Source organism: Propithecus coquereli, unplaced genomic scaffold (genome assembly GCF_000956105.1).
Source record: "Propithecus coquereli isolate 6110/MARCELLA unplaced genomic scaffold, Pcoq_1.0 Scaffold2, whole genome shotgun sequence".
Lineage (NCBI taxonomy): Eukaryota > Metazoa > Chordata > Mammalia > Primates > Indriidae > Propithecus > Propithecus coquereli.
Window position 1 is genome coordinate 5,588,347 of NW_012144966.1, and position 13,504 is coordinate 5,601,850.

At 39.2% G+C, this 13,504-nt stretch overlaps 1 protein-coding gene across 1 annotated transcript in view; it reads right to left on the bottom strand.

Moving 5' to 3' along the window:
- Nucleotides 1-13,442, bottom strand: part of POP1 (processing of precursor 1, ribonuclease P/MRP subunit (S. cerevisiae)) — a 34,187-nt gene extending 20,745 nt beyond the window's left edge. Inside the window, exons 1-6 of the mRNA XM_012643566.1 lie at nucleotides 13,380-13,442; nucleotides 8,499-8,633; nucleotides 5,709-5,876; nucleotides 5,288-5,463; nucleotides 3,835-4,083; nucleotides 650-737 (exon numbers count right to left, since the gene is read on the bottom strand). Coding sequence (XP_012499020.1) covers nucleotides 650-737; nucleotides 3,835-4,083; nucleotides 5,288-5,463; nucleotides 5,709-5,876; nucleotides 8,499-8,631 — 814 coding nt within the window. The 5' untranslated portion in view covers nucleotides 8,632-8,633; nucleotides 13,380-13,442. The remainder of the gene's footprint in view (nucleotides 1-649; nucleotides 738-3,834; nucleotides 4,084-5,287; nucleotides 5,464-5,708; nucleotides 5,877-8,498; nucleotides 8,634-13,379) is intronic.
- Between the last annotated feature and the right edge of the window lie 62 nt (nucleotides 13,443-13,504).

The window sequence follows — 13,504 nt, forward strand, 5'->3', positions numbered from 1 at the left end:
ACAATAAGTTCTCAATAAATATTTATTAAATGAATGATTTAATGAGAGTTTCAAGTTCTTTCTGCCTAAGTTTACTCCATCAGAAAAACTGCTCTCTCGGCCAGGCGAGGTGGCTCACGCCTGTAATCCTAGCACTCTGGGAGGCCAAGACGGGTGGATTGCTCAAGGTCAGGAGTTCGAGACCAGCCTGAGCAAGAGCGAGACCCCGTCTCTACTAAAAATAGGAAGAAATGATCTGGACAACTAAAAATATACATATATAGAAAAAATTAGCCGGGCATGATGGCACATGTCTGTAGTCCCAGCTACTCGGGAGGCTGAGGCAGAAGGAATGCTGGAGCCCAGGAGTTTGAGGTTGCTGTGAGCTAGGCTGACGCCACAGCACTCACTCTAGGCTGGGCAACAAAGCGAGACTCTGTCTCAAAAAAAAAAAAAAAAAAAAAACTGCTCTCTCACTTTACACTTAGCAATGTTACAAATTTAAAACTTGCCCCAGCTTTTCTTAAATTAATATATTCATTGGGAACAGGAAGTATCCCACACATTTTTACATATGTTTAAATTCCAAAATGCTTACAGTAGACACTTGCTCATGAAATGAATAAATCTACAAAGACTAAAATAGGACTCAGCTTTGAAACAAGTTTACCTGTGTCTATGCTACACATTGGAGAGAGTGCCTTTAGTATTTCTTCCTCTTTGCCCTTCAACTCCAAACAACAGTAGTAGGATAAATCCTGCACAAAGGGGGAGATACAATTAAATACTTAGGAATTGACATGTTAAGCTGTTAAGAAGCTGTTAAGAAGCTTCTTAAGAAAGCTGTTAAGAAGACAAAAGCCATATCAAAAAACCTGTAGAGGTCTAAGATGAAGAAAAAATTGCTAACGTTGTTTTCATACATTAAAATCTAAAAAAACAATGGGGTGGGGGGGAGTCTAAACCTGTCCATTCCTATTTCATTAGCGAATATTCTTAAACCAATCTGAATCAAAATCAAAACGAATCTCCATTTAAAATGTAAGTTACAGTGTCCTACTTTTTACAAAGAAAATCTGTGTTTTATCCCATATTCTAGTAGGCAAGTTCTACACTGGGTACATAACTGCTGCTTCTAAGTAAAGGACCATTCATCTCCAAAATCTATACAAGGTAAGAAACCAGAGTAGAATAAGGAAGCCAGTAATAAATTCTGCAAAATTATGCTAAAGTTGCTCACTCTGGTTAGCTAATTCAGGACCCCAAGATTACTTAACACTGAGCCTAGAGATACAATGTTGCAATTAATTTATCCCATATTCCTCCCATGCTCAGTCTTGACCATGATGTGCAACTACGACTAAGCAATGTACAAGGAAAAATAAGAGGAGTAACTTACAAATTTAGTTAAGTGCCAGACACTGGGTTAATTCCCTTACATGGATCGTCATTTAGTCCTCCCAATAACCTGATGTACCAAGTATGGTTATCTTATTTGACAGATGAGGACACTGGGACACAGAGATTGTTATTTGAACATAGCCACATAGTCACTAAGTGGAGAAGCCAGCATTCAAATCAGGCTGACTGACTCCCCAAACCAACCCCTCTGCCATAGTACCTTTAAGCTATTTCAGTGCAGCAACTAGAACTAAAAGGCAAGTTATAGCTATGATTCTGACAACTCACATTAATCAGTGTGATCACTCACACACAGAAATCTTCCCATCAACAGTGACTCACGGTCAGCTGTCAGTGGCCAGATGAACCTCACCTGAATTCGTACAACCAGGTGACAGCAAAGAATAATCATTAAGAGCATGGAACTCTGGAGTCAGACAACCTAGGCTCAAATGTCAACTTCACCAGTCACTGGCTGTACGGTCATAGGTAAACTACCTAACCCTTCTGTACCTCAGTTTCCTCATCTGTAAAATGGAAATAACAGTAACTACCTACCTCGTACTGTTGTTGTAAAGATTAAATGAGTAAACACATGTAAAGCATTTAGCTATTATTTTTATTACTTAGGGCTGATCAGATGTTAAGAAAATATCTGATAACTTCAGCAAAAATTCTGCCCAAAATGAGAAGTCATTCATTGGGAGAGTATAGTGGGAAAAGGCCAGGGAATCAGCTGCCCCAGTGCTATCTAGGTCACCAAAAAACTGTGTGACCCTGGGCAAGTCACTTTTTCTCCCTAGAATACAGCTTCCTCAATGTAAATGAGGAATTTAACTATAATCTATGATGTCTGCTGAGTTCTCAAATCAAAGGCTCTTAAAAGGTTCTTATATTCACTTCACATGCATTAGAATGGCTATTATAAAAAAAAATCAGAAAATAACAAGTATTGACAAGCACGTAGAGAAATTAAAACCCTTGCAGACTGCTGATGGGAATGTAAAATGGTGCAGCTGCTACAGAAAATGGTAAGGTGGTATTTCAAAAAATTAAACACAGAATTACCATATAATCCAGCAATTCTACTTCTGAACATATATTCAAAAGAACTAAAATCAGAGACTCTAATGATATTTGTATACCCATGTTCACAGCAACATTATTCGCAACAGCCAAAAGGTAGGGGTAACCCAAGTGTCCATCAACAGATGTATGGATAAATAAGATGTGGTATATACCTACAATGAAGTATTATTTGGAAATTCTGACACATGCTACAACATGGATGAACTTTGAAGACATTATACTAAATGAAATAAGCCAGCCACAAAAGAACAAATACTGCATGGGTCCATGCATATGAGGTACCTAAAGGAGTCAAGTTAAAAGACAGAAAGTAGGATGGTGGTTGCTAGGGCTGGGGAGAGGAAGGACTGGGGCATGAAATGTTTATAGTTTCAGTTTGAGAAGATGAAAAAGTTCTGGAGATGGATGGTGGTGATGGTTGCACAACATGAATGTACCTAATACCACAGAACCGTACACTTAAAAATACTTAAATGGTAAATTTTATATTATGTATATTTTATCACAATTTTTTAAAAAAGGTTCTTGTGTTGATTATTCTGCTATATTGCTCTCAAGGGGTAACAGAGGACACCAATACCAATGGCTTTCAAAACTTGGCCAAGGCCATCCTGCCATTGCTTCAAAGAGCAAATTCCTAAAAATGCACTGGAAGAAAGAGAAAGCAACTGAATTGGCTACTGGGGAGAGGTGGCAATCAGATAAATACTATTAAGGTGCTTTAAAACAAACCATCCTCTCAAAGAATTTAAAATTTAAAACATTCTTCTCACATCCCACTGAATCCTAACCACCCAGACCAGCATTTTGAACACTGCTCAGGGTACACAGTAGGTTCTCAAATATCTATTGATGATAAATGACTACCAGATTAAACCAAAGAAATCTTGAACATTACCAACAAGACCCACATGATCTGCTTCCTACTTATTTCTCCAGCCTAACCTCACCCTGATGTTAGCCTTGCTCTCATTTTCTTCATAGGTGTCACACACAATTTATTTCAGTTCTTCACTCTCCTCTGGCTTCCTTCTGCCTCCCCTACTCTCCCATTTTATCCCTGAGAGCTCAGCTCAAACATCACTTCCAGAGGGAGCCTTCCAATTCCTCTGTTAGAAAGGCTCGTCATACTGTATGCTTTCCCTTACAGTTATATTTGGCTAATTATTTGATTCATGTCAGTCTCCCTCATGAACTTTAGGCTGCTTCATCTCCAGCATCTAGCAAAGGGCCTCGTGCCTAAGAATCATTTCTAGAATGAATAACCTCATAAACAGGTCTTTGGCATACCAGGAACTATTCTCAAAGTCCATACCAAAAAGGGTCTAAACAAAAATAAAAAGAAAGCCCACTGGAAAAGCTCACCTGAAGGAGGCAACGGTTCGTCATGGCTCGATAGCAGGCTCTGTGGCTCTTCACTGTCGGCCTCTCCCCAAGGCAGTAGCCCCACTTCTTGACCATGTGAAACCGCTTTGCATGCCAGATGTGAGTTTCTAACCATTTGTTCTTCTTTTGTCTACGGTTAAATTCTAGCATCCGGTTTATGTGACATCTTCTAGCTTTATGGCATTTATTTTTTGAATGTTCTTTTTTTTGATGTACGGCTTTCTCCGCCTAAAGTTTCAAGAAGAGAGGCAGATCCCAGTTTGTAAGAATCACAAAACAAAGTTAACTTAGGAATGCAAACAAATAACTTTAAAATTTAGAGGAGAACTTTATCAATCCTATTAGTTTGCTTAATTATTCAACTTGGTGGTTGCTCCAATGTAAGTAGAGAAGGGAGACAATGGAAAGAGTTGAAGTTTTAGAGATAGACAAACCTAGGAAGGAAGCACAGTTCTATCACTCACCAAATGGACAAGTTTCGTAGACTATGAAGATTAAAATACTTATAAAATGCCCAACACAGTAACACAAGCTTAATGTGGCTATTAATATTAGAGAGCAAGAGAAGATAAATCAAATACTAGTTTCTTGTTGATGTTTTAACCTGTAAGATTGTAATTAAACAAAAAACTTAACACCAAAAACACAAAAGTGGGGAAAACCTACACTTTTATTTCAGGTAGGGTATAAACACTAAATGCTGTCACTGGGAAACAGATCTTACATTAAATCTAGAAAGTATTAAATTCCTGGCTAGTTTTCACTCTTAATCTCTTCCATAATCAAGCTAAACTTTTGCGAAGAAAATTGCTCTCTGTTAGTCTGTGAGGTCCTTAAAGATAAAGACTTTACCTTGCTGAACTCTAACCCGACCACCAGCATTACCGGTACACAGAAGGCTGCTCAGTAGATTTTGGATGGATTAGTAAAGACACAGGTGGCTTAAACAACCCTAGAATGTTCAAGTCCAGAATTTTGGTGAAGCCAAAACACAGTTAGACTTGTACTAAAATTAAAACCAAGTCCAAGTTTTCAATTTTGAAAAAGTCAAAAGCCAAATGGTAAGCATTGATGTTTATCCAAGCAGGCCACACCCCCAAAACACAGATCCAAAACTATTTATCTGGTAAGAGGGTCAGAATTTTTTTTAAATGTGGGAGGAGAATATCAACTATTCAATACCCTTAAAAGTCAGGGGTTCCAAATGCTATTTTTCAAAGCAGCTGTAATATCCAACTGTCTGCTGATTTGGCTGGGGGCTATGGAGGGTTGGATAATGATTAAAACAAAAATATTAAAGCAAAAAAAAAAAGCATGCCACAATAAGTATGTTGTTTTCTGATTTCATTTTAATAAATTCTATTAGGTCAATATCCCTTAATTTCTTCTAGCAAATATTAACCTAAACATTTACACTACATGAAACTACTACCTCTTTCTGGGCGATCTCTTGTAACCGTCTAGGAAGGCGTTTGACATTGTGGCTCATGGCTCTCCGTCGCATGTGCCGTGGCAGAGTCTGGAAAACCAGTGAATTAGAAGACTTCTGGGTTACAGCTTTTAACATAGCACTGATTTCTGCAGCTCGTGCTTGAGCAAAAGTAGAAGCTGTTGAAGGAAATGACAATGTCATTAAAAATAAGTCTTAAATCAACAAGATTCGTTTTTCTGGTGGATTCAAAAGGCAGACAGACATGAAGTACATGAGCTTACAATTCATCCACCACCCTAACCCCCTTTTAGATGAATACTGATATAAAAAAAAAAAAAGAGCAATTTGTTGGCATATCTGGCTGTACTAGAAACAAAGGGCTCACAATACAATCCAACTTCACTTCTTTACCAATACCTACCAGTTATATACTTGGGAATCTCCTGAGAAGTGCCCTCGGGACCTGTTTTCCATCCTCCTTTTTTTTTAAACGTGACTCTGGAGGAAGACTGCTCATTCACATGAGGTTCAGGCAGTGAATGGGCAGTGATTTTGGTTTGCCGCTGTCGCGAAGTTCCAGAATGAGGCTCTAGTATATTTTCAAAAGGAAAACAAAAAGAAATATGTCACTCTTATCAGAGATAAAAATTATAGTGGAAAACAAACATTTGTTGGATGGCAACATTGATCACGTTTTTAGTACTACAACCACCGTATAAGGTAACTATCATGATCTCTTTTTAAAGAGGGATCTCGGATAGGGAGGTAAATTAACTTGCTCAAGGTCATAAAGCTAGTAGGTAGCATGCTAAGTAATCATTTCAGCAAGACATAAAAAACCTTGACTATAACAGATACAGGGGAAATTTTCTCAATATAAATATTGTAACATGAATTTTAAATCTAAGCTCCCTGCTATGGTCTGAATGTTTGTGCCCCTGGCACCCCAATTCCTGTATTTAAATCTTAACCCCCGGAGGTGATGGTATTAGGAGGTGGGCCTTTGGGAGATGATTAAGTCATGAAGACAGAGCCCTCATGAATGGGATTAGTGTCCTTATGAAAGAGGCCCCAGAGAGACCCTTGCTCCTTCCACCATGTGAAGGCACAGCAGGGTGCTGTCTATGAACCAGAAGGCAGGCCCTCATGAGACACCAAACCTGCTGGCTCCTTGATCTCGGACTTTTCAGACTCCAGAACTGTGAGAAATAAATTTCTGTTATTTATAAGCTACCCAGTTTATGGTACAGGTTGAGTACACCGTATCCGAAATGCTTGGGACCAGAAGTGTGTCAGATTCTAGATTTTTTCTGAATTTTGGAATATTTGCATATACCCAACGACATATCTTAGAGATGGGACCCAAATCTAAACAAGAAATTCAACTGTGTTTCGTATATACCATATACGCATAGCCTGAAGGTAATTTTATACAATTTTTTAAATAATTTTGTGCATGAAAACAAAGTTTGTGTACATTGAACCACTAGAAAGCAAAGATATCACTATCTCAGTCACCTATGTGGACAATCTGTGGTTGTTTGGCATCGCCAACATTCCTGACTCTGAATTTATATGCTACCGATCAGCAATCATTTTCTTACACTTATTCACAGATAAGTACTTAGTAAAAAATACTCACCGTTGAGGCCTCCAGCCTGCACACATGCCATTTTATCACCCTTCGTGGGCATGCTTACAAGATATATCACAGCTTAAAGGGCCTGGGAGAGCCTTTTTTCCCTTGGCAATGCTGAATAAACTATGTGTTGTGCACCTTTGTTTTGACTGTGACCTATCACATGAAGTCAAGTGTGGAATTTTCCACTTAAACAGCATCAGGTTGACACTCAAAAAGTTTCAGATTTTGGATTTTTGGATTAGGGATGGATGCCCAACCTGTATTTTGTTATAGCAGCCCAAATGACACTCCCTTAAATACTACAATCCACATGATTTTGTATATTCAGTCTAATTCTAATTCCAATTCAGTCTAATTCTCTGACATATTCAAGTCGAGAGCCACTATGCTAAACTAAAGGAAGTAAAAGCAGTCTCTATACAAGTGTCTGGGCATTCAAACCATTCTGACTTTAAGACAACATCAAATATCTGACTGTGAACAAAGGAAGAAATCAGCAGAGAATTCTATAGTGTTCCTGCTAATTTCCATTGTGGTGCTAATTATTAAGCCACTATAACCTTGGAACATGTTACAAAGTTTGTCATTGTGAGGCTTAAAAGAGATAACATATGTGAAAGGTTATCACATGGTATAGGCATCAATTGTTGGATCTAAATCTAGAGCTTTTAAATTTGACCCTAAATGTACTTAATCAGACTCAATGCACACAGTTTTTAAAGCATTCCAAAAAAGTTCTTGGCCACCTGCTTTTGCAGTCTGCCCAAACTGGAGTTTTCTACTGCTGCCCCAGTGAACAACTGTCACCTCTCATCACCTCATAAACTGCTAAAATCAGCCCACAAGTTAAATGTGATATGATGACTATACTGTATTTCTCTTAGGAAATGCAGAAGTGTAATTTAATAATAATTGATGTTAAGGTAGAAATAAAATATATTGGCTCTAAAATATCTATAGTCAATTTTCATTATTCGTAGTAGTTATGTTATATAAAATCATAGTGAGCAATGAATTAGTGAACACTGAACCCACTCCTCCTAGGAGATACATATATCACACAGATTATGATCTTTAATCCTAAAACAACTCATCCTGGTAGATTCTATTTCCTTTATTTTACAAAAGAGAAAATGAAGTTCAGAAGTGTTGAGGACCTGCATGAGACCAAGACCACCCTACAGTTGAGATTCAAACCCCAGGAGGGCTGGAGCTTCCTGCACTGCACTGTACTGCTCCTCCACTGCCTCGGCCCTCTGGCCACCTCCGTGGGAGGGCTAGAACAGGAAGGCAACCTCAGCTAGGAACGTCTACACAGGGCAACTCGAATTCTTCTTGCTCTGTGCATGTTCACAAATAACGGCCGAATCTCCATGGGTACTGATTTTGGGGTTACAAATAAACTTTAGTAAGTGGGCAAATTTGTGAATAGGAAATTCAAGAATAATGAGTGTCTACTGTATCTGTTTTTAAGTCAGCTCATTTACTACTAGATAACGACTGTCAAAAGAAGTTGACAAATGCAATTTAATCCAAATGGGAGTGGAGAGAGCATCGTGAACATCTTACCTTGTTTCTGAGGTTTCCCACCCCCATTATGGTGCTTTCCGCCTCTATCCGCCACAAAGCCAGAGGATAAAGTCACGTTGGTGGGCTGGTTTCTCATTTTTTTAGCATGTTTTCTTTCTTTTGCATTAGACATTTCTGGAAAGGAAGTCATAAATTTAACACAGAGAATGGAAAATTTCATTCAAAAATAAAAATAAATTTAATGAATAAGTATTCATGTGACTCAAAATAAACTTATTATGGAAGAGACACTATTAGCATACTCTAGTTTGCACTGGCAAATAATTAAATCAATTCAAATGTTGACACTACATAAAGTCTGTTGAAGAATGAAAAATGAGATAAGACAGGAGGTAAAAAAAATTTTAATTAAAAAAAATGAAATAAAATTTACATTTTATCTTGATTCTTAGGTGAAATAAGAGCCATCTCGATTAATGAAATATAGAACACCCTATTCAAAAGGATAACCTCTAAAAAAAACTGAGCATAAATTAATGATGTTTTCATTTCTACTCCTAAGATGAGGGCAGTTATATCTTGCTTTTGTTTTTACATAGGCAGAGTTCAATGATCTGTACCTTTAATTTATAATAGCAAGGCAATGATTTCCATTTGAAGAATGACAAAGAACAAAATCCTAGTGGAGCCTGGTTGATTTACTCAGTAGTTACCAACACTCAAATGCAATACTCCCTTTTTTGATTGATTCAGTTTGAAACTCCTGTTTTCTATTTTGAAATGAAATTAATATCATAACCTACTAGACATATAACTTTTACCAGTACATACCCTACAATATATGTCCTATTTGTAACATAAAAGAGAACTAAAAAGTTATTTTAATAAAATAATATGTATTTCTGTATGTAACCATTTCACCACAACTACACTAGATGACACGAAATAGAGATTTTGAACCCAGGAGATAATCACATCGACACTGGCACCAACACATGCATTGGCACAATCCATAAAGCTGAAGAAGGGTCCTAGAAGGCCTCCCACCCCTGCCCTGTGCAACAGTCATTAACTCTTTCATTGCTGACTATAGGGAAGTCTGAGGGTCCTACATGGAGATACATGGGGTAGGGAAGCTCAGAGTAACAGGTATTTACCAAGCTGTCCTCAAAGCATTTCAATTTTAATACTAGTCTTTACTTCTACCTATACATAGAATAACCATGAATGCAATAGCTAAAAAGGCAAAACAATACAGGTGTGTTGTACTAGTGCCTCAAAGAAAAGATAACAATACTACTAGTGACATAATTTTCCAAACTGGTGAACACTCCTTGATAAAGTACATGCCCCCTAAAAAAAGTACAAACTTGCTTTGATTTATTGCATTCCTGGAAAATTCAGTGTATATTAAAACTGCAACCAACACTTTTTTTTTAAGAGATAAGGTCACACGCTCTGTTGCCCAAGCTAGAATGCAGTGGCATGATCATAGCTTACTGCAGCCTCAAACTCCTGTGCTCAAGCAATCCTCCCACCTCAGTCTCCCAAGTAGCTAGGACTATTAGGCACGTGCCACTACATCTGGGTAATTTTTTTAAATTTTTTGTAGAGAGGGAGTCTCACTATATTGCTCAGGCTGGTCTTGAACTCCTGGCCTCAAGTGATCCTCCCCCCTCAGCCTCCCAAGGTGCTGGGATACAGGCATGAGCCACTGTGCCCACCCCACAACCAATACTTTTATGTAAAACAGTTAAGTACTGGGCTACTGTGGGACCTTCTTGCACATGGTAGGTTATCTAACATCCCTGGACCCTGCCCAACAAATGCCAGCAGTGTTACCCCAATCACTATGCCAACCACAGCACCTACACAAACTTCCAAAATGCCACATCAGGATTTACCCACTCCCACTGAGAGCCACTAAATTAACAACCACTCATTCACTTAGCTTCTTTTTCAATGCAAGACCTCATATAAAATTAAGAGCCCGTGTGTTGTAGTGTTTAAACGCCTTCACTCTGGAGTTAGAAAGACCTGGATTAAAATTCCTTCCTTACATTTTTAGTTACATAATCTTAGGAAAATTACTTTCCCTCTTTGAGCTTCAGTCTCTTCCTCTACGAGGTTGCCATGAGAATTAAATAAACATTTTATATACATATATATATATATGTATACACGCACACACACACGTACACATACTGTATAAGGTTTTGGCTTTATAAAACACATATACGCAACTCACTTAGCATGGGGCTTTACACAAACTAAATGCTCAGTTCATGGCAACTATTATATTATTCTTAAATAATAAATGAAGTAAACATGGATTTATGTCATTTCACTGTCTCACTCCACTCTGCTTTCACCTAAATGAAAGATAACTATATCTACACCCAAAAACATTTTTCAAATTAAACAACATATAGGAAGGAAACTGTAGAACGGTTGGCTAGTAAAGCACATGATTCAGATCAGTCTGAATTCAAACATTTTACAAAACAGTTTAGTCCATCTACTGTTACCTGCTTGTCAGCACTTACCCAGCATGACACAGCACCACCATGGGAACCCTAGCTCTATTCAGGATGAGAATGGGCCAAGAGCAGGCTGGTGCTGGAGGATTAGGGTAAGCTTGGGAATATCTCTGAGCTTTGCTTCGGAACTAGCAGTGCTCCTCAAACAGTTCTAACAGCAGAAGAGAATGCATCCTTATTGAAGTACGAGGATTCAGCTCAAAACAGCTTTTAGAAGGAATCTTAACTCTTTCTTTACCATTCGAGTCAATTTTACATCCATTCCTAATATTCACAGTTTGTGTTTGTTTTCATATTCATTCCTTTGGTCAAAACTTTAATAGGCACTAAAGATGTGCCAGGCTTTATAAAAATGTTTCCCCCAATCTTCAAATAAAATGAATATCATGTTTTCTCACACAGCTTAGCATCCTCTGGTTGACCAGACATACCCCTTGGTATAGTGGACTCCAGTCTGAGAACCTAGGAATTAACTAGATGATTTCAGTTTTCTTCCAGATCTAAAAACTTGGTGATTCAGATTTGATATAAAATCTGTCTTAAAAATAAAGATATCTTGTTTCACAAGAAATATTTTACACAGGTTGAATTATTTGTAATGCTCCAAGAAAGCTCCCTATGGAAAGAACTAACAAATTTTGGGGTACCTACTACGTGCCTAATAGTTTCAGGCTGTATGTAATACCAAAATAGTGTAAAGATACGGTCTTTTTCCTTAAAGAATTTAGTCATCTTGGCCAGGCGCGGTGGCTCACGCCTGTAGTCCTAGCTCTCTGGGAGGCCGAGGCGGGCGGATTGTTTGAGCTCAGGAGTTCGAAACCAGCCTGAGCAAGAGTGAGACCCTGTCTCTACTAAAATTAGAAAGAAGTTAATTGGACAACTAAAAATATATAGAAAAAATTAGCCGGGCATGGTGGCACACGCCTGTAGTCCCAGCTACTCGGGAGGCTGAGGCAGGAGGATCGCTTGAGCCCAGGAGTTTGAGGTTGCTGTGAGCTAGGATGACGCCACGGCACTCTAGCCCGGGCAACACAGTGAGACTCTGTCTCAAAAAAAAAAAAAAAAAAAGAATTTAGTCATCTTAGGTAGCTAACATTAATTGAGAACTTTATATGTCAGGCACTATTTTGCATGCCTTATTCATTTAATTCTCACAACTCTTATCAGGGAGGTACTAGTATGATCCTCACTTTATGAATAAAGAAATCAAAGCAAGACAGGTTATATAATCTGCCAAAGGTCACTAAGCTTGTGAATGTGCTGGGATTCAAACCAGGACTCTATTCACTATTCTTAAAACACGCAGTAATTAGAGAATAAAAGTACCTATAATAAAATATTAGATTCTGTAGTATAGTACAATAGGAAACCGGAGAAGGGAAAGAAAAAGCGTGAATCGGCAGGAAAAGTCCATCAGAAAACAGGATTTCAGTTAGCTGGAATTTGGATAGATAGGGAAGAAGAGTATTCAGCAATTTATTGTATGGGACTCTGGACTACTAAAGTGGGAAGAGAAAGTAGAGGAGAATGAAAAAAAATAGACAAGGGAAGGCCAGACTGAAAGGTCTTTTATTCCAAGCTGAAGCCCCAAACCGATGAAAAAGATCTGAAGGTTCTTGAGCGGAAAGTAGGAAGGCCAAAAACCTTAGCAGTATGTAAGGCAAAATGAGAGGGAATAAAGCAGATTTTCTTATATTATGCTTTGGAAGCAGGAAGGGCAGAGATCATATCTTTCTTCACTACTGCATTCTCACCACCTAAGCAGAGTGCCCTGCAAAAAATAGGGGCTCGATATCTATTTGTGAATGAATGCACGAACGCATAAATGAAGACGTGAATCGTGCCTACGATGCATATATTAACAGGATAAGAGACATTTAGCCAAGTACCAGCCTTTCTGACATAGCAGATTTTCACAGGGTATCTGGGCCATTAGGTAGATCACTATCTTTTTGAAATCAGATCCCCAGGCACTAGAGTTCTGTTCAGATAGAAAGAGACACTGTAAAGCCCGAGGACCACTCAAGAGAAGGAAACATAGGAAGAGAGGGAAGGTGGACAACGCCCAGATCTCAGCGTGGTCCCTGAATGACCCATCTTACTCCTTCAGCATGGCAGAAGAGCGGGTGCAAGCCCATTCCCGGGACGGCCTCCGCCCGGAGGGGCAAAGAAGGAAAATGACAGTCGTAGTAGGCAGGGGCCGAAGGAGATGTGGCACGGGCAAGAGGGGCCCCGGACACAGGCAGCCAGGGAAGGTCCGCCGAGTCTGAGGGAAAGATGCGAAGTGAGACGGCCGAGGGCGCGGCCGCCGGGCGGGGGCCGACACACACACTCCCCCAAACTCGCGGGCCCTGGAAGGCACCAGCCTCTCATGACCTACCTGCCAGATGCTCTGAGGGTTCCCTGGGTCAGAATGACAAGCCTCGGCGACGACAGTCCCCACCAAGGCGACAAGGACAGCGAGCGAACTGGACAGCGCATGCGCCAGCCCGGCCGCTTCCTCCA